Here is a 21,518-nt window from a genome sequence, read left to right on the forward strand (position 1 = left end):
ACTGACCTTTTTAAAGAGCCTTGTGTTTAAAAACCCTTTATTGCTTGGTCAGATTATAATCAGATTTGTTTAGTTTTATTATTAAAGAGGAGGGAAAGCCAAGTTTTCCCCAAGTCTCTACCCATTGTGCTTCACATCTATCTTTCATTAATAGTTTTAACTTTGTGAGCATTCCCATGAGGATGTACATGAGAAATATTTTTATAAAATACAGGATAAATAAGCCCATTAGAACCCTGTCAACACTAATCATGCTTACACATACATGCAATAAAGCTTAAATAATGCTTTTTGGATCAATTCTTTTAATTAATTCAATGGAACACTTTATTGAAACTAGTAATATTTTTATGTCCCTCACCAAACCAGTGGTGATTTTTAAACTGTATTTTACCAGCAATTTAGGGATTCCCTTTTGGAGTGTCTTAGCCTCAATATGCTTTCAAGTAGACAAGATCTGGTAGGAGATCACAACTGGTCCTTGTATTTAGTATACAGAGATGGTACTAGCAAACGAGCTGTGCAATATAGCCAATGGGACAGAAACAAGATAAAGGAGAAAAGAAAAAGGTACAAAAACAAACAAACAAAAAAACAACAACAAAAAAACAAGATAAGAGCAACCATCAGAAATGCACAGGAATCCTGAGCATGTTATACAGTTTGTCTTTCTGGTGATGGACATTAAGACTCCATTATAAAAACATAAGCCAAGTCAAGGGAGAAATACAAGATCTGACTTGATGTCTAGGGAGAGTGGATCTTCAAAAATGTTTAAAATTTAGGTAAATGATCTCATTAAAACCATCTTAGAAAATGATATTGCTAATGCTTTGTATTAAGAACGACCAAAAGATAACTTACAAATGCTCTGTGGTCTACCTTTATAGCACTTCAATCAGTTTTCACTGTAGGCAAGTATAATCATATAATTTTCTGTTACTAAGATTAAAAATTATTAGGTTATAATACGGTTATCAGAAGAACTACCTTCTGAAATAAATTTCAAATTCCTTCAACTTTATTATTACATTAATTTAAAAGAGCTCATTTTAAACATTTATCTTTTGATTTGTGTTTTAATAAAGCATTGTGCTAGGTAATTTAAAGTCTCTTGTTTGTGACCTTTTAAAAACATCTCATCATAGTTTTCAAAATATATGCTCTGGCTATTAGTAGATATGAAGGAAATTTTAATAAATAATGTTACCCTATGTAACTTGTTTGAATTTTTAAAATTCTACAACATAATCATTTTAATATAAACTTTGAACACAGCCAATTTTTAAGAAGAATTTCCATTGCTGGCCTGTACTTTATGTATACCTTACTTTTTCACAGAGTATTTAATTTCTCCTCCCCAAGGAAAAAAAATGGCACAAAACAGTTAAAAATAATGGTAAAGCAATAAAGCACTGAAATCTTGATATTATTTAAAATAATATTTACCATTTAAAGAATGTCTGTTATGTATTTTATATACATTATAGCATGACATATAATTACATATATAACACCTGATGACATACACAGTATGACTTAAATTCATTTAACAACTTAGGACGCTGAAGATTAGAAAAGTTAAGGAACACGCACTTAGAAAGTCAGACCCAAGTCTATCGGTTTCCAAAGTACAATCCTTAAGCCCTATGCAAGTGAGATGTGGAAGAGCATCTGATTTTCTTAACATAGTTATACCTGAGCTAATTTGTATTCTTCACATTTAAATAACCAGACTCTTGGAATATACATTAAAGGTCGAAAAAGTTCTCAAACTGTAGAAAAATGGATCGCTTAATACATTTTCAAAAACAAATCTTTTTCTCAAAGTGTTCATTTCCTTGGTGTTTGGTTTTTTGTTGTTGTTGTTGTTACTATTAGATACTTTGGCTCTCCTATAGAACTCAGTTTTTTCACCGACAAAATAAAACATGTAATCACTGAACTCAAATTTGGCCTATGTGCTATTAAATCATGCAAATCTGAATGCTTTCTGAAATTGTCTCCCATTTATGAAACAATTGTAACACTCACACCATCAGTCCCACTTATATCCTTGCTCCACTTCCTCTATTCTATAAATTCTATATGAAGAAAAAAAATTGCCACAATGATATATTAAAGTATTTAGGAAACAGTTGAAACACCAGTAGGCCCTATAAAAGTTACTCATTATGCAAAGTTGAAAGCACTACATGTTAGGCTTCTACCAGTGGCTTACTTCTGGAGCAATTTATCATCACTCTCCAGAGATTACTTACTCTAGAAAGCTGGTGATGTAGTCTCGACTGCACGCAGACCAGGAAAAAGGATTGGTATTCGCAGTAATGTGAGCTGCCATAAGTTTTGCTGCTTCGTGACCTTTCGTCCCACAAGAATTTCCAATTCCATCATGGTTCATACCAAAACTGTTTTAATGAGGAAAAAACATAGAATAAATAAATAAGAAAAAAACCCAATACATCACTTATTTCCTTATTTGGCCATTTATTAGCCTTATCAACCTATACCTTCCATCAGGATAGGCCAGATCCTCTAAAGAAATTTAGGATTAAAATTAAAGAGACTAAGGAATAAGGAATACTTCAGTGATACATGTCTAAATGTCTTTAAATGTAATCACATACTCTCACCTGTTATCGCACGTTTCAATTTCTCTTTGAGCCAAATATATTATATATCAATCCTTACTTTATAAATTAGAAAATAGATTTAGCAAAGATAAACGACCTGCTAAAGATCACACAGTTTGTCAGTGTTGGAATTGTTAGCAGAACCTGCCTTTTAACATGTTAGTGTTCATCCTACCTCACTACGCTGAATCCAAAAGCGAACTACAAAAAGATAGCTATGATTAGTTGAGTTTTAGGTTATAGGCCAAATACATAAGTTCTTTTTCTTTTTCTTTCTTTCTTTTTTTTTTTTTTTGAGATGCAATCTCGCTCTGTCGCCCAGGCTGGAGTGCAGTGGCGCCATCTCGGCTCACTGCAAGCTCCGCCTCCCGGGTTCACGCCATTGTCCTGCCTCAGCCTCCCAAGTAGCTGGGACTACAGGCACCTGCCACCACGCCTGGCTAATTTTTTGTATTTTTAGTAGAGACGGGGTTTCACCATGTTAGCCAGGATGGTCTCGATCTCCTGACCTCGTGATCCGCCTGCCTCAGCCTCCCAAAGTGCTGGGATTAAAGGCATGAGCCACCGTGCCCGGCCGTAAGTCCTTTTTCTTATTAATATTAATAAAAGAGAATTTAACACACATGTAATTCGTGGTCATTTGTATGTGTGTTTCAGAACACCTTTTGAAAACCATTGATATACTTAAGGATTATGGTTTTTCTTTATCGTGGCCTCCTTCATTTTTAAAATATTTTCTTCGTCATTTTTTTCCTGTGTTATATAGCCATGCTTAGTTCTAACAATGTGATCTAAAAAAAATTTTTACAATAAAAATCTTTTTCTGAAAAAGATATACCCACTACATACCATATATATATGTATGTGTTTATCCAATGTATGTGTATAAACAGATTACATATACATTTTAACATTTCTTCACAAGTAACCAGAAGTTTAGGTTGAATATTACTAAGAAAATAAATTTATGTGTCTGTTACAACATATATTCTAATAAGTGCACCATAATATGTGTTCGAGAAAATGTCACTAGAGTGTAAAATAGATGAGGATAGTTGCTGGAGAAAAAGTCCGGAAAGGTAGTTGGGAATAGGTAAGTACAAGATAATTAATAAAAGTAAACATTAATATGAGTCCTCTTGGCAGCATAGAAACAGGGAAGACTTGTAAGTAAGAGCAATGGAAGATTTCTGAGTCAGGGAATATGGAATTGATCTGTCTATTAGACAAGTAATTATAGTAATTCCATGGTGGAGATCCTGAAGTAGGAAGAGAATGGAGCCAGGGGAGTAGTCAGAAGATCATTACCAACTGAGAACTGATGTTGGTCTGAACGAGGGTGCCAGATAAACAGGTAGAATTAGATTTGAGATATGCTTAGGAAGCAGAATGAATTGACTTTCATAAGTACAATATAAAAAAAGCTATAATAAAGACATATAATATGTCCTCATAGGCCAGGCCGGGTGGCTCACACCTGTAATCCCAGCGCTTTGCAAGGCTGAGGCAGGAGGATCACCTGAGGTCAGGAGCTCGAGACTAGCCTAGCCAACATGGTGAAACCCTGTCTCTACTAAAGATACAGAAAAAATTAGGCGGGAGGGTTGGTGTGCGCCTGTAGTTCCAGCTACTCAGGAGGCTGAGACATGAGAATCACTTGAACTCAGGAGGCAGATGTTGCAGTAAGCTGAGACCATACCACTATACTATAGCTAGGGTAACAGAGCAAGGTTCTGTCTCCAAAAAAAAAAAAAAAAAAATATATATATATATATATATATGCACATAATATATATTTACATATAATATATATATTATACATATATGCATATATACATATATACATATGCAATATATACATATTATATACATATACATATAATTATATACATATACAATATTATATATTATATATAAATTATATATAATATATAATATTAATATATAAAAATTATTCACATATATGTATTATATATAAATATATATTATATGTAAATATATATTATACATAAATATGTATATTTTCCTCCCAGCCCCATATATGTGCATATACACATATTAGGAAGAGCTAGTAGTTCAGGTGGAGGAACAAAAATAAGCAAAGAAAGGGAAATGTATGAGAGTATCCAGAGCCCTAAATTAAAACATCAAATAACCTTCCAAGAACACCAATATTTGGTATTCTAGTCTGACCTCAACACAGTGGAGTAAGTCTCTTTGAATGGTCTTCAAGGAACGTGAAGGTGAAGTTTCAAGTGTGTCGAATCAGACATATATTCTGTCAAAATAATCAACTATAGATTTACATAAAGACCTCAGTAGTGTAAATGTGTAATGTTCTTTATTTCTCTGAAAGGTTGATGCTTCTGTGTTAATAACACTATGATTCTTTTCAAGTAATGATAGCTTTAAAAATACTATCTCCTTTTAGTGGTAATTTTATACGTATCCCTGTTTCATGTTAAGATAGGTGTGTAGACAGACTCAGATGGCTTTAAGAGAATCAATTTTGAGATTTTCGACTCTTTATGTACTCTTTTCTAAAAAAAATCAAGCTTCTACTTTCAAAATCCTATCTTCTGTCTTACAAAGAAAGGCATATCTTTCACCTATCTATAATTTTATAATAGTGCATTGCCTTGGAATATAAAAACATGGTGCCAAGAAAAGAGGCAATTGAACATTTGTGTCAATGTTAAGAGAATAACTTTTGATGGTTGATTTTAATTAAACCATATCAGGTAGTTTCCAGTTCCTCACTTTTATCAGGTTTGCAGGAGCACATAATCAAATAACCAGCTGATCAATGGTTAAAACTATTCTTTGATGACAGATTCCCATGGTTATATTTTGACAAATAATTCAAAAGGAGTTCAAAGAGTTGAGTGGTATTTCTATAATAAAGTCCTTTTATCCCTGTCTACTTCTTATGTGAACAAATTTTCTCAGCATTCACATCTATAGAAATTGAATTGATGCTGAAATCCTGCCTCATTATAGCAATACAGAGATAAATGCAATAATTGAAAAAATACATCCAATTAATGATAGGTCTTCTAATAAAAACTTTACTTATGTATTTAATTATTTATCAAAATTTGTAATATGTATATATTCTTCCAGTCACTGAAACTAATAATTATTGTAATGTAATGAACATTAAATCCAGAAGAAAATTATTTTCTTTCTGATCATAGAAACAAATTAATAAACTTTAATATACATGTTTTTGCTGTAGAGATATATAATACAGTATATAATTTTAAAATACTCTTAAGCATAAAATATCTTTTAAAATATATTAGGATATATTAAAATATACATTAAGATAAAGTTCTAAAGGGGAATGAGCACATTGAATTAAAAGAGGGGAAAATGATGTAAATTTTGACTATAGAACCTGTTCATGTATTTTTTAAATGCATAATGATAGTTACCTAATTGCTACGGCATTTAGATTAAATTGTATATATTTAAGAGAGGGATATATCAATTCTATTTTTAAATAACAATATTTGCAAGGAAATTCTATCCTTTGCAATTACTTAGACATAAAAGGAAAAATTTTAGACATCAACTGAAAAATACACAATAAGGTACATGATTTTAAAAAATCCTTTCAGATGTATGTAAGCCAACAGATTTTAAAACCAATGAACTCAAGTACCGAAGGAGAAAATCCTGAGTTTTATTTCTATTAACAATCTTTATAGTTTGGGTGTCAGATGCAGATAGTTGTCTCAAGGATTTAGGTTTTAGTCATCTAAGAGAATATATACTTCTGTAATCTATATTTCAAACATAAGAAATCCCAGAAATGATCTGGCAATGTCAAATAGTTCACTTACAGTGACACAAAGTACAATGCAAGTTTACAACTGACATTCACGACATCAGCTTCAAAAGATCCCTTTAATAGGACATTCAGGCTGGAGTATAAAATATATTTCCTTTTTGGCAGATGTATACGTGGAATACTAAGCAGAAGTTAGAAGCAACAAACAAGATAGATGTCTACACATTAATATGAGTGGATCTTTTTTGGTGCGAGGGGCCAGGGTCTAGCTCTGTCACCAAGCCTGGAGTGCAGTGGCGCAATCATGGCTCACTGCAGCCTCGACCTCCTGTGCTCAAGCAATCCTCCCACTTCATTCTCCCAAGTCGCTGGGACCACAGGTGTGCAACACCAAACCTGGAAAATTTTTAAATTTTCATAAAGATGGGGTCTCTCTATGTTACCCAGGCTGATCTCAAACTCTGGGCTCAAGTGATCCTCCCATCTTGGCCTCCCAAAGTGCTGGAATTGCAGGCGTGAGCCCCCATATCTGGCCTGTATGAGTGGATCTTAAAAACAGTAAAAAAAATTAAGAAAGGGAACAAGATCTTTAGCACCACACCACATAAGTAAACAAAAGTTACATACACAACCTTGAATAACAAAAAAGTCTGAAGATTATTCCAGATTAAATACTCAAAAGATAACAAGTAAATGCAATGGAAACTGGATTAGGGAGAAAAAAATGCTACAGAAAACAAACATTGCTGGGAACAATAAATGAAACTGGAGTATGAACTGTATACTAGATAATAGTCGTGTATCAATGTCAAACTTTCTAATTGGACCATTGTATGACAGCTATATAAGAGAATATCTTTTGTTCTTAGGAAATACATGCTGAAATGTTTAGGAATAAAGGATATAATGTCTACAACTTACTCTAAAAGAGATCAGAAAAATTTTTATGGATATATAAATAGAGAAAGATAAAACAAGTGTTGTAAAATCTTTACTATTTTTGAATCTGGGTAATGAACACATGGTAAATCTTTCTACTATAACAATATTTCTGTAAATGTGAAATCATTTCAAACTTAAAAAGTAAAAAGTAAACACACGTGCAAAACAACGTGCAATATTTTACGAGGATACATAGGGATTCAAATATACCTATCAAATTTATCTGAGTAGCTGTCTATGAGAGGGGATAAGTGGGACTATAGAAATATAAAAACTAATACAAGTATTAAACAAGAAGGGTCCCTGCTTGAACTGATACTGATAATGATGCTGTGCCTTGAACTAAGTATAGATAAATAGAGAGAAAAAAAACTAACTTAACTCTGCTGTTGAATTTCAAAAATAATAATTTAAAAAAAGAAGAATAAAAAAAAGAACAAAGGAGTGTTTGGCAAACCTCAGGCCCACCCCAATGGATGAACAGTGGGTAACAAGAGAATATCTTCATTGCTAGTTTTATGTGTTTAGTAAACATTTCAGATAACATCGAGTTAATGATTCTCATTTGTGGAGGGTTTTAGGAACATACACAGAGACAAAGAGTCAGAGGGACATACACACACATATGCACACATGGAGACAGACACACACACATATGCACACATGGACACACACAAACATACGCACACACGGAGACAGATACATATTGGGAGAGACAGTCGTCCTTGGGCCTTTTGTGATCCTCCACATCTTGCTGCAGGTGCCTGATCACTTGTTCTTTTACTCAGGCCATTTGTCCGGGTAATTTTGAGAGATGAGGTAACATCTCTCCTCTTGGACAATGAACAGGTTAATTTATTACTTGCCATAAAAGTGGTAGATTCCTTAAGCTCTGTGTTTCTCAGTTGCAATGCAAACTCACTGCGTGTGCAGCATTTATATGGGCCATATTGTGTCACTGTTGTGGAATTTGGGGCCAAGGGGAACCAATGTAAATATGTTGATGCTTACGATGCTTGCTGTACTGTAATAACATCTTTTGCCCCTGACCCAGAAATATCATGTAGCCAGCATTCATGCAGCAGTAATGGGCAACATAGACTATTAAGTAGACATGAACTCAAGGGTTGTGATTTAATAAAACTAATAATTTTGCTGCTTCATCAAGGACACTCAAGTAAAAATGGTGTGGGTTTTATTGTGACTGTATGGGAGTTACAAACACACTGAATACTAGTATGGCTGTCTTGATTCATGCTAAGGTGTCAGCATTTATTCCCACAATTGCTTTTGCACAATCAGTGCAAATATCAATTTTTTTTTTTTAAAGGCAAATGAAGTGTTAGTACTCTTGTGAAACTAGCTTTGATCTGAAAATGCCTCAGACATCCCAGGGATCACTGCTCTAGGATAGATGTGCAAAATAAATGGTTGGGTCATAAGTTGTGTAAAATTTCAAATTTACTGAACAATGCCAAACAGCTTTTCAAAGTGATTGCACCAATTTACATTCTCACCTGTAGTGTGTAAGAATCCTTTTTGCACCACATCTTCACCAATATTTAGTATTTTCAGATTTCTTAATTTGTGCCAAACATAGTAGGTATAATTTGCCTTTCTCTGAATATTAACTAGGTTGAACATCTTTTTATATGCTTATTGACACCTCGGATGCCTGCTTTTGTAAAGTGTTCAAGTATTTGCATATTTTCTATTGAAGTATTTGATTTTATTAATTTGTACTTCTTTATATATTCTTGAAACTGGACTGTGTCAGTTAAATGTGTTTAACTGTAACACAGTAGCAAACACCTTTTCCTCCACTGTGCTGTTTGCTTTATGGTATCTTTTGATTAAACTCTTAATTTTAATGTGGTTGAACTGGTTAATCATACATTTCATGTTCCTTATGTCTTGTTTAAAAAAATCCTTCTTTACCCTAAGGTCATGGGGATTTACTTCCATATTATCTTCTGAAATCGCTAATAGTTTGATTTCCACATTTAAGTATTGCTGGATCCTATGTTAAAAGTATGCTTAGTTTTATAAGAAACGGCCAAAGTGTCTTCCAAAGTGGCTGTTAATAATAAATTTTTAAGCCTATCGGTATAGCTTGACACTGAATTCCATTTTTACTGGTTATCCCACTGAGCAAAAAGTATGTTTTATATTTCATTTTATTCCCTGTACCTAGCATATAAACAGTCTAACAATTGGTGATGAAAGCTTAGAGGTTTAGTGAAGTGAACTGAATCTCAGTGGAGGTCGATTTATTTCATTTGGATAAACTGAGGAGACTCACGAGGTTAAAATGCAGACCCAATCAACAGTCTCTTATAAAACGTGGGATCCAGAGGATCTGCCACGAATTCCATTTTCACTATGATGAACTTTGCCCTTTTTTCTGCCCGTTTGTTCCTGCAATTACCATACTGAAGTTATGCAATTCACATATACAGCAAGGCTCCACTCTGCTCATGGGATCAGGGACCAATTTCATTCATTGTTAGAATTTAAAGAGATGGAGGCCATTAGCTTTGTAGAGCAGCATTAAAATATGGCATATTGTTGGTCCAGTTCTATTCTAGTCTTCAAGTGAATTCTAGTAGTTAGGCTCTGGTCCTGTTTCTTGTGAACAAGACACTCTTTTATATCCCAGTCTGAGAAACTAAATCACTTGTCTAGTACCCCTGCTCCTGAGACTCTGAGATCCTGGCCAGTACTTCATTTCTTTTTAAGCAAGGATCCCATTTGACTTTGGGGTATTAAAGTCGCAGCCTTCCTTGTTCTCCAACCTCTGGGACATACACTTACAGCAATCCACAGGACTTCCATGATGTTGACAATTTCCTGACTGAATCTTTATCTAAGCTTTGATGCCAGACTAAACTAGTAAAGTTCTCATAATGTGAATTGGATATAATGTGCTTAATTCATTAGTTAACATAATTTGCTTTAACTAGACCCCTGTTGGTTATACAGCAGTGGGTATTGGGAACTAGACCAACTTTGAAGAAAAAAATAAAAAGCCTAGGTCTGTAACATAGAAACACATGGTTGCTTTAGTCTAGGTACTTCATTGGAGTGTTATTTGGTTATGTGTGCTTTTTTTAAGAACTACTGGTGCCTATGCATTATGCTCCATGTAAAAATGCCAGGTCAAGGCCAAAGGAATAGAGAAGACAGTGTTAGTGGAGTGTGGTTTAAAAGGAAAAAATGATGCAATTATGTTTGTTTTGTTAGGTTTGATCAAAACCTTTAATCATTTAATTTCTGCAGGAAAACTAACTATAAAATTGTGAACCGGAAACTCTGGCTGGTAATCAATTTTTTTCATATGCAAGTAACACTTTTAAACATAACTTTAAATAACATAGGATCTTAAGAATTGCAGCTATTCCACTATAGGGGAAAAAAAGACATTCTATTCATTTGGCCTTATCTCATCACCTGTCCTATCCAAAGGTTTCTTTCTTCTCTGGAGCATAATTCTCCCTGGATGGCCCTACCTAGGTTCTTACATTACCTTATATAAGAACAGGTCTTCATTCAGTGCACGAGAAAACACTTAGGAATCACGTAAATTTCCTGCAAACCCATCATCAAGGCTGAATGAATAAGCAGCTTAATTAAAATTCTATCAGTTTTTTAAATAGAAACTGACACTAAGATTCCAAAATTAATATAGGAAAGTAAAGACTCAGAAAGGGCCAAAATAATTTTGAAGAAGGAGGGGAGAACTTCAATACCTATTATAAAACTATGGTAATTAAAAGCAATATGATATTGGCAACCTTTTCAAGGAACAACAATAAAAGCCCCAAAACAGCAACGGGACAATATTAATATTTGTTAAATCTGAATGGTGGACACATGGATGTGTGATATAACAGTGGTCCCCATCCTTTTTGGCACCAGGGAGCAGTTTCGTGGGAAGACAACTTTTCCACAGACCAGGGTGGGGTTGAGGGGGAGTGGTTTCACGGTGATTGAAGCACATTGCATTTATTGTGTACTTTATTTCTATTATTATTACATTGTAAGATATAATGAATTAATTATACAACTTACTACAATGTAGAATCAGTAGGAGCTCTGAGCTTGTTTTCCTGCATTTAGACAGTCCCATCTTGGAGTGATGGGAGACAGTGAAAGATCATCAGGCATTAGATTCTCAGAAAGAGCAGGCAATTAAGAACCTTCGCATAAGAAGTTCACAAAAGGGTTCTCGCTCCTATGAGAATGTAATCCCTGTTGATCTGACAGGAGGTGGAGCTCAGGCAGTAATGTGGGCAATGCGGTGGCAGTGGGGGTGGGGAGGGGGCAAAGGGGGCAGCTGTAAATACAAATGAAGCTTCCCTTGCTTACCTGCAGCTGACTTCCCGCTATGTGGCCCAGTTCCTAACAGGCCACGGTTGGGAACCCCTGTTATAATACACACACACACACACACACACACACACACACACGCACACACACACACACACAGAATATTTTAAAAGAAAGTTTCTATATAGTTAAATATATATACCTGAATATATACAGAATACTTTGTTCTACAATTTGGCAATTGATTTCTCCTCTCAGATTAACTACACAAGACAGCAGACTTGGCTTTGTAAATTGATTTGGTTCTCAAGTTTTGAAGCTCATTCTTGGAACCCTGAAAAAATTTGCTCTAAAAATAATGGTATAGCTGCGTGCCGTGACTCATGCCTGTAATCCCAGCACTCTGGGAGGCTGAGGTGGGAGGACCACTTGAATCCAGGAATTCCAGACCAGCCTGGGCAACTGATACGGTTTGGATCTGTGTCCCTGCTCAGATTTCATGTCAAATTGTAATCCCCAGTGTTGCAGGTGGGGCGTGGTGGGAGGTGACTGGATCAGGGAGGTGGTTTGGTACCACCTCCCTTGGTACTGTCTTTGGGACAGTGAGTGAGTTCTTGTGAGATCTGGTCTTTTAAAAGTGTGTGGCACCTCCTCCCTCTCTCTCTTGCTCCTGCTCCCCCTGTGTGAGATACCTCACTTCCCCTTTGCCTTCCTCCATGATTGTAAGTTCCCGGAGGCCTCCCCAGAAGCCAAGCAGATGCCAGCATCATGCTTTCTGCACAGCCTGAAGAACCGTGAGCCAATTAAGTTTCTTTTATTTAGAAATTACCCAGTCTCAGGTATTTCTTTACAGAAATGCAAGAGTGGATGAATACAGCAACAAAGTGAGACTCTGTCTCTACAAAAAATAAAAAAGTTAGCCAGGTATGGTAGCACATGCCTATGGTCCCAGCTACATGGGAGGCTGAGGCAGAAGGATCACTTGAGCCCAGGAGGTTGAGGCTGCAGTTAGCTGTGTTCATGCCACTGCACTCTAGCCTGGGTGACAGAAAGACATCGTGTCTCAAAAAAAAATAGATTGAATTGAATTAAAATAATGGTATAAATTGTTATTTTATCTCTGAGAATGGCTCAAATAAGCCTATTTAACCTACTTTGCACACTAAATCATTGTCTGTGAAATGAGGAATAGTATATGACAATACTATTGGCATTAGCAATTTAGCAGAATGAAATATATTTTAAAGTTTTCTATAGAACTAGTGGTATTTAAAGAAAAGCAGTTTTAACAAGGAAAAGGTGAATGAAAATAACTGAAGAAGTTCTAAAGGGGACTTTTAAGTATTATCAAAAAGTTCTACAGGTAAATGACTCTGATTTTATTTTATGTTCAAACTTAAAATTGCATATTGTTATTTTTCTTCATAACACTACACATCCCTAGCCTAGTAATTTTGCTTTTTGTTTTGGCTCATGAATGCAAGCGGGTTAGAGGAAGATGCTCTTGAAGTAACTGATCGAGAGTTGGAGAAAGAAAAAGAGAAAAGTGAAAAAAAAAAGATGTTCTTCCAGGATAAGACTTTTATTTTCATCATCACTATATCCACAATGCACAGTATCCCTTGTAACCATCTCAGTAAATCTCCGGAATTAGGTGCTCAGTAAATCTCTGAATCCAAATAAATTGTGTATCAATGAGAGACTACTGCTGACTAACTGTAAACCATGAGAGGCAGAATTTTGGAAGCATCATATGTGTACATACCTCCCTTAATGGTGGATAATGTAATAAAATATATAATACTATATAATAAGTAATAAAAGGGTAAAAGGGGAGAGTTTTTGGTCAAAACAAGTGGCATCATCAGTCAGAGACAAAGTGGTTACTATACAGAGACTGAGAGAAATTGTGGCATAAAGGTTATTCATTAAATTAAGTTTCTGTAACTCAGCATCTATCAGTCTATTGACATGCATGCTTTTCTGAAATATTTTAAATATTAAAGCAGATCATTTTCTATGCAAATGATATTTTCCTTTGAAATGTCATTTAACAAAACAAAATTTCCTTATATAGGGTAAAAGCACGCTATTATAAACGACAGAATTTATCATGTCTTTTCATTTTTTAAGATATATGAGGCAGCCCATTTGTGATCATACTTTGTGTTATTTCCTCCTATATGATCCCCCTTAATTAACAGTGTGAAAATAACATAATGCATTTTGTACCACAAAATAATAGCTTACTCTTGATTTAGGTACACAATTCTTATTGGTTCTGTTGGGAGATTTGTAAGAATGGAAAGAGCAAACATAGCCTACTGAGTATAAATTTAATTTGCATTTAGTCTGGAGATTCTTTTTAAAATCATAACAGATGTTTTCAAACCAAACAGAAGATCTGTATAGCGAAGGAAAATCTTAAAATGCCTCGTTAAATTTTTCTGTCTAAGCAAACTTAATTTTTAAACTGAAGATAATCGTGTTGCTAATATATCAACATCATTGTTTTTGTTAGATAATCATGGTACTTTAAACTCTGTCAAGCATTTTGTTAAACAATCAGTAGTACATAGAACATGTACTTTTAAAGTCTGCCTCCAAAGGAAAAAATAAATAGATGATCAGTCAGTTCTTCAAAGAGATAAAACACATAAAATTACCAGATTAAAGAACAGTTTCCTAATGCTGTTTAATATGATTAATTTTTTCTTTAAGAAGCAACTTTTTAAAATGATGAGATAATGATAGTCTAAATTGTGCCAACTGTAAAAATCTCAAAGTTAAGCTTTCCCATTGGAGCAAAAAAAAAAAAAAAAAAAAAGAAAAAGAAAAAGAGAATGAAATGACATTCTTAATTTAGAATGATTTTCCATTAGAGAACTGTTCTTATACATAACTAAGCTTGGCTATGAATCACTTGTTATAGTAAAGAAAAGACAGAATTTAAGGGATGTACTCAGAACCTTTTATGCCCACATCTGGCAAACATTTTTAGATTTAGTATTTACCCAATAGGATAATTATTACAATTTGCTCATGTGTTTTCTAAAACAGAGTTTGGAATTTAATTCTACTTTTGAACTTTATATGCAATCTACTTTAAAAAGTGAATTCAAGATACTGAACTTAGGTAGGAATGTATTTAATAAGGGTGGTGCCTAGCAGAATCTAGGACCTAGACTCTCCCCATACCATACACAATAATGATCACATTTGGTCTAAGCACTTCTAAGTTGAAGGTTAAGTTTCCAATAGTCAAAGAAAGTACCGTAACTTATTTATATCTTTTCTGCTACTACTTTACACATTTTTCTTTCATGTCACTGTAAAGATGCCAGGTACCAGAGGAAGCTAGCTATTAGAGATATACTAACATGTTGGGGTGTATGTATGTGTGTGGGGGTATACATAATAGTCATTGCAAAGATAGGGAAGGTAGTTGGAACAAGGAAACTTTGGCCATTGTAGTCTTCCTTAGTACTATGAGAAAAATGTTGCTTGAATTAGTTAATGATAGCTAAAACTCTTACCAGTCAATTAGGACAATGGCGTCTGTCTACAAATTAACTTCTTTATTTTTCCAGCAAAATGAAGGAAATCTCTCATCAAAGTTCCAAAGTTTGAGAGTGACAAAATCTATTTCAGTAGTTTTATTATTTCTGCAACACACACACACACACACACACACACACACACAGAGTTTATTCTGAAATTCCAGATACTTAATGCAGTAACTAGCAGACTGGACTTATCTATTTTTTGGCATTAGTCCATACTATGGCAAAAGCCTAATTATTGAAATAATTTAATTGTTAGACTTTATTTTAATAACTTTTCTAAAGAATGTCTTTACGTTATTGTTTTAGCTATGTTTTAGCTACTACATGAATATGTCTACATTATGTGAATGTCTACAGATGAAATTTTATATATATTGTATATATAATATGTATGTGTGTATATGTATGTGCATTTATTTATGTGTGTGAATTCATAGATAGCATAATTTTGGCATCTTACTGGCCCTGACCAAAATTTAGTATTTATTAAAAGACAATATAGAGTACTAGTTTAATAATAATAGCAATATGTTCTAATCTGAAAAATCTAAAAATTTTAAAGCAATTAAAACTTATAATGTAAATGTGGAGACATAAGAAAATAATATTATTAAGCATGATTTTACAAGTTTGGATAAAAAACTATGGCACTATATAGCTTTGAAACTTAATCCACTGACAGAGTAAAATGCTTCAGTCATGCTACATTAACTGAAAATGTTTCCATACTAGAAAAAACTGAGTCCATTTGGTTCCTCCAAAGAGTATAAAGACTTAAAGGAGCCACAAGTTTCATTTTAGAGTTACACTTTACGATGCAAACATGCATAATTCATGGGCAATTATTGACAGAATATCTACTACCACACATTAAAAGACTGTTTACCTCAGTTCCCATTACCCAATACATCATGTCTGGCTTTCAGTAAAAGAAATATATATATATAAGACATACTGAAATATGGGCAAAAAAGATAAAACAACCATCAGAACTAGATTAAATATGACACAGATTTTGGAATAAACGGAATTTAAAATAACTATGATTAATATGTTAACAGCTTTAAAGGAAAAAGTAGACAACATGCAAGAAGAGATAGATAATTAATGTATGCAGAGTGATGAAAACTCTAAGAAAAAAGCTTTTTAATGCTAGATATCAGAAATGATGAATGTCTGAATATGCTAAGGACTGAACATGCGAAGGAAAGAACCAGTGAACTTGATAACAGGGTGAATAGAAACTTCCCAAACTGAAATACAGAGACAAAAAAGAATCACACACATACACACATACATACACACACACATGCACACGCATACCCCAGAATAGACCATCCAGGAATTCTGAGACAATATCTGAAGGTATGACTTCCATGTAATTGACATATTAGAAGGAGAAGAAAAAGAGAAGGGAGCAGAAAAGTATTTGAAGTAATAATGGCTAGGAATTTTTCAACATCAATGACAGATACCCAACTACAGATCCAGGAAGGGAAGTTCAGAAATACCAAATAGGTAAATACCAAAAAATCTGCATGTATGCATATCATATTCAAATTGCAGGAAATAAAAGACACAGAGAAAACCTTGAGAATACAGAGAAAAAATACACCTTACTCGTGGAGAAAAAAGAACAGAAATTGAGTTCCCTGAGGGTGGGAGTCAGGAAAACGCTCTGGCTTTCAAAACCACAACCCCGAGGATGGAGCCAAGATGGCCGAATAGGAACAGCTCCGGTCTCCAGCTCCCAGCCCCAGCGACTCAGAAGACGGGTGATTTCTGCATTTCTGCTTGAGGTACCGGTTTCATCTCACTAGGGAGTGCCTAACAGTGGGTGCAGGACAGTCGGTGAAGCGCACTGTGCGCGAGCCGAAGCAGGGCGAGGCATTGCCTCACTCGGGAAGCACAAGGGGTCAGGGAGTTCCCTTTCCTAGTCAAAGAAAGGGGAAGCAGACGGCACCTGGAATATCGGGTCAGTCCCATCCTAATACTGCGCTTTTCCAACGGGCCTGGAAAACGGCACGCTAGGAGATTGTGTCCCGCACCTGGCTCGGAGGGTCCTATGCCCATGGAGTCTCGCTAATTGCTAGCACAGCAGTCTGAGATCAAGCTGCGAGGCGGCAGCGAGGCTGGGGGAGGGGCGCCCGCCATTGCCCAGGCTTGCTTAGGTAAACAAAGCAGCCAGGAAGCTCGAACTGGGTGGAGCCCACCATAGCTCAAGGAGGCCTGCCTGCCTCTGTAGGCTCCACCTCTGGGGGCAGGGCACAGACAAACAAAAACTCTGCAAGAACTTCCACAGATTTAAATGTCCCTGTCTGACTGACAGCTTTGAAGAGAGTAGTGGTTCTCCCAGCACGCAGCTGGAGATCTGAGATCGGACAGACTGCCTCCTAAAGTGGGTCCCTCACCCCTGAGCAGCCTAACTGGGAGGCACCCCCCCAGTAGGGACAGACTGACACCTCATTCAACCTGGTACTTCTCTGAGACAAAACTTTCAGAGGAACTATCAGACAGCTGAATTTGTGGTCTCACGAAAATCCGCTGTTCTGCAGCCACCGCTGCTGACACCCAGCCAAACAGGGTCTGGAGTGCACCTCTAGTAAACTCCAACAGACCTGCAGCTGAGGGTCCTGTCTGGTAGAAGGAAATCTAACAAACAGAAAGGACATCCACACCAAAAACCCATCTGTACATCACCATCATCAAAGACAAAAAGTAGATAAAACCACAAAGATGGGGAAAAAACAGACCAAAAAAACTGGAAACTCTAAAAAACAGAGCTCCTCTCCTCCTCCAAAGGAACGCAGTTCCTCACCAGCAACGGAACAAAGCTGGATGGAGGATGACTTTGATGAGTTGAGAGAAGAAGGCTTCAGACGATCAAACTACTCTGAGCTACGAGAGGAAATTCAAAACAACAGCAAAGAAGTTAAAAACTTTGAAAAAAAATTAGAAGAATGGATAACTAGAATAACCAATGGAGAGAAGGGCTTCAAGGAGCTGATGGAGCTGAAAGCCAAGTTTCGAGAACTACGCGAAGATTGCAGAAGCCTCAGTAGCAGATGCGATCAACTGGAAGAAAGGGTATCGCTGATGGAAGATGAAATGAATGAAATGAAGAGAGAAGGGAAGTTTAGAGAAAAAAGGATAAAAAGAAATGAACAAAGCCTCCAAGTAATTTGGGACTATGTGAAAAGACCAAACCTACGTCTGATTGGTGTACCTGAAAATGATGAGGAAAATGGAACCAAGTTGGAAAACACTCTGCAAGATATTATCCAGGAGAACTTCCCCAATCTAGCAAGGCAGGCCAGCATTCAGATTCAGGAAATACAGAGAACGCCACAAAGATACTCCTCGAGAAGGGCAACTCCAAGACACATTATTGTCAGATTCACCAAAGTTGAAATGAAAGAAAAAATGTTAAGGGCAGCCAGAGAGAAAGGTCGGGTTACCCACAAAGGGAAGCCCATCAGACTAACAGCTGATCTCTCAGCAGAAACTCTACAAGCCAGAAGAGAGTGGGGGCCGATATTCAACATTCTTAAAGAAAAGAATTTTCAACCCAGAATCTCCTATCCCGCCAAACTAAGCTTCATAAGTGAAGGAGAAATAAAACACTTTACAGACAAGCAAACGCTGAGTGATTTTGTCACCACCAGGCCTGCCCTAAAAGAGCTCCTGAAGGAAGCACTAAACATGGAAAGGAACAACCGGTACCAGCCCCTGCAAAAACATGCCAAATTGTAAAGACCATCGAGACTAGGAAGAAACTATAGCAACTAACGAGCAAAATAACCAACTAACATCATAATGACAGGATCAGATTCACACATAACAATATTAACGTTAAATGTAAATGGGCTAAATGCTCCAATCAAAAGACACAGACTGGCAAACTGGATAAGGAGTCAGGACCCATCAGTGTGCTGTATTCAGGAAACCCATCTCACGTGCAGAGACACACATAGACTCAAAATAAAGGGATGGAGGAAGATCTATCAAGCAACTGGAAAACAAAAAAAGGCAGGGGTTGCAATCCTAGTCTCTGATAAAATAGAGTTTAAACCAACAAAGATCAAAAGAGACAAAGAAGGCCATTACATAATGGTAAAGGGATCAATTCAACAAGAAGAGCTAACTATCCTAAATATATATGCACCCAACACAGGAGCACCCAGATTCATGAAGCAAGTCCTGAGTGACCTACAAAGGGACTTAAACTCCCACACAATAATAATGGGAGATTTTAACACCCCACTGTCAGCATTAGACAGATCAACGAGACAGAAAGTTAACAAGGATATCCAGGAATTGAACTCAGCTCTACATAAAGTGGACCTAATAGACATCTACAGAACTCTCCACCCCAAGTCAACAGAATATACATTTTTTTCAGCACCACACCACACCTATTCCAAAATTGACCACATAGTTGGAAGTAAAGCTCTCCTCAGCAAATGTAAAAGAACAGAAATTATAACAAACTGTCTCTCAGACCACAGTGCAATCAAACTAGAACTCAGGATTAAGAAACTCACTCAAAACCGCTCTACTACATGGAAACTGAACAACCTGCTCCTGAATGACTATTGGGTACATAATGAAATGAAGGCAGAAATAAAGATGTTCTTTGAAACCAACGAGAACAAAGACACAACATACCAGAATCTCTGGGACACATTCAAAGCAGTGTGTAGAGGGAAATTTATAGCACTAAATGCCCACAAGAGAAAGCAGGAAAGATCCAAAATTGACTCCCTAACATCACAATTAAAAGAACTAGAAAAGCAAGAGCAAACACATTCAAAAGCTAGCAGAAGGCTAGAAATAACTAAAATCAGAGCAGAACTGAAGGAAATAGAGACACAAAAAACCCTTCAAAAAATTAATGAATCCAGGAGCTGGTTTTTTGAAAAGATCAACAAAATTGATGGACCGCTAGCAAGACTAATAAAGAAGAAAAGAGAGAAGAATCAAATAGATGCAATAAAAAACGAAAAAGGGGATATCACCACCGATCCCACAGAAATACAATCTACCATCAGAGAATACTACAAACACCTCTATGCAAATAAACTAGAAAATCTAGAAGAAATGGATAAATTCCTCGACAAATACACCCTCCCAAGACTAAACCAGGAAGAAGTTGAATCTCTGAATAGACCAATAACAGGTTCTGAAATTGTGGCAATAATCAATAGCTTACCAACCAAAAAGAGTCCAGGACCTGATGGATTCACAGCTGAATTCTACCAGAGGTACAAGGAGGAACTGGTACCATTCCTTCTGAAACTATTCCAATCGATAGAAAAAGAGGGAATCCTCCCTAACACATTTTATGAAGCCAGCATCGTCCTGATACCAAAGCCTGGCAGAGACATAACCAAAAAAGAGAATTTCAGACCAATATCCTTGATGAACATTGATGCAAAAATCCTCAATAAAATACTGGCAAACCGAATCCAGCAGCACATCAAAAAGCTTATCCACCATGACCAAGTGGGCTTCATCCCTGGGATGCAAGGCTGGTTCAACATACACAAATCAATAAATGTAATCCAGCATATAAACAGAACCAAAGACAAAAACCACATGATTATCTCAATAGATGCAGAAAAGGCCTTTGACAAAATTCAACAACCCTTCATGCTAAAAACTCTCAATAAATTAGGTATTGATGGGACGTATCTCAAAATAATAAGAGCTATCTACGACAAACCCACAGCCAATATCATACTGAATGGGCAAAAACTGGAAGCATTCCCTCTGAAAACTGGAACAAGACAGGGATGCCCTCTCTCACCGCTCTTATTCAACATAGTGCTGGAAGTTCTGGCCAGAGCAATCAGGCAGGAGAAGGAAATAAAAGGTATTCAATTAGGAAAAGAGGAAGTCAAATTGTCCCTGTTTGCAGATGACATGATTGTATATCTAGAAAACCCCATTGTCTCAGCCCAAAATCTCCTTAAGCTGATTAGCAACTTCAGCAAAGTCTCAGGATACAAAATTAATGTACAAAAATCACAAGCATTCTTGTACACCAATAACAGACAAACAGAGAGCCAAATCATGAGTGAACTCCCATTCACAATTGCTTCAAAGAGAATAAAATACCTAGGAATCCAACTTACAAGGGATGTGAAGGACCTCTTCAAGGAGAACTACAAACCACTGCTCAATGAAATAAAAGAGGATACAAACAAATGGAAGAACATTCCATGCTCATGGGTTGGAAGAATCAATATC

General features: G+C 36.0%; 1 protein-coding gene across 1 annotated transcript in view; it reads right to left on the reverse strand.

Moving 5' to 3' along the window:
* ADAMTS6 (ADAM metallopeptidase with thrombospondin type 1 motif 6) overlaps positions 1 to 21,518 on the reverse strand; it is a 335,185-nt gene that overhangs the window by 152,709 nt on the left and 160,958 nt on the right. Inside the window, exon 10 of the mRNA XM_003265987.2 lies at positions 2,262 to 2,408. Coding sequence (XP_003266035.1) covers positions 2,262 to 2,408 — 147 coding nt within the window. The remainder of the gene's footprint in view (positions 1 to 2,261; positions 2,409 to 21,518) is intronic.

The sequence above is a fragment of the Nomascus leucogenys genome, chromosome 18 (assembly GCF_006542625.1).
Source record: "Nomascus leucogenys isolate Asia chromosome 18, Asia_NLE_v1, whole genome shotgun sequence".
NCBI classification, from domain to species: domain Eukaryota; kingdom Metazoa; phylum Chordata; class Mammalia; order Primates; family Hylobatidae; genus Nomascus; species Nomascus leucogenys.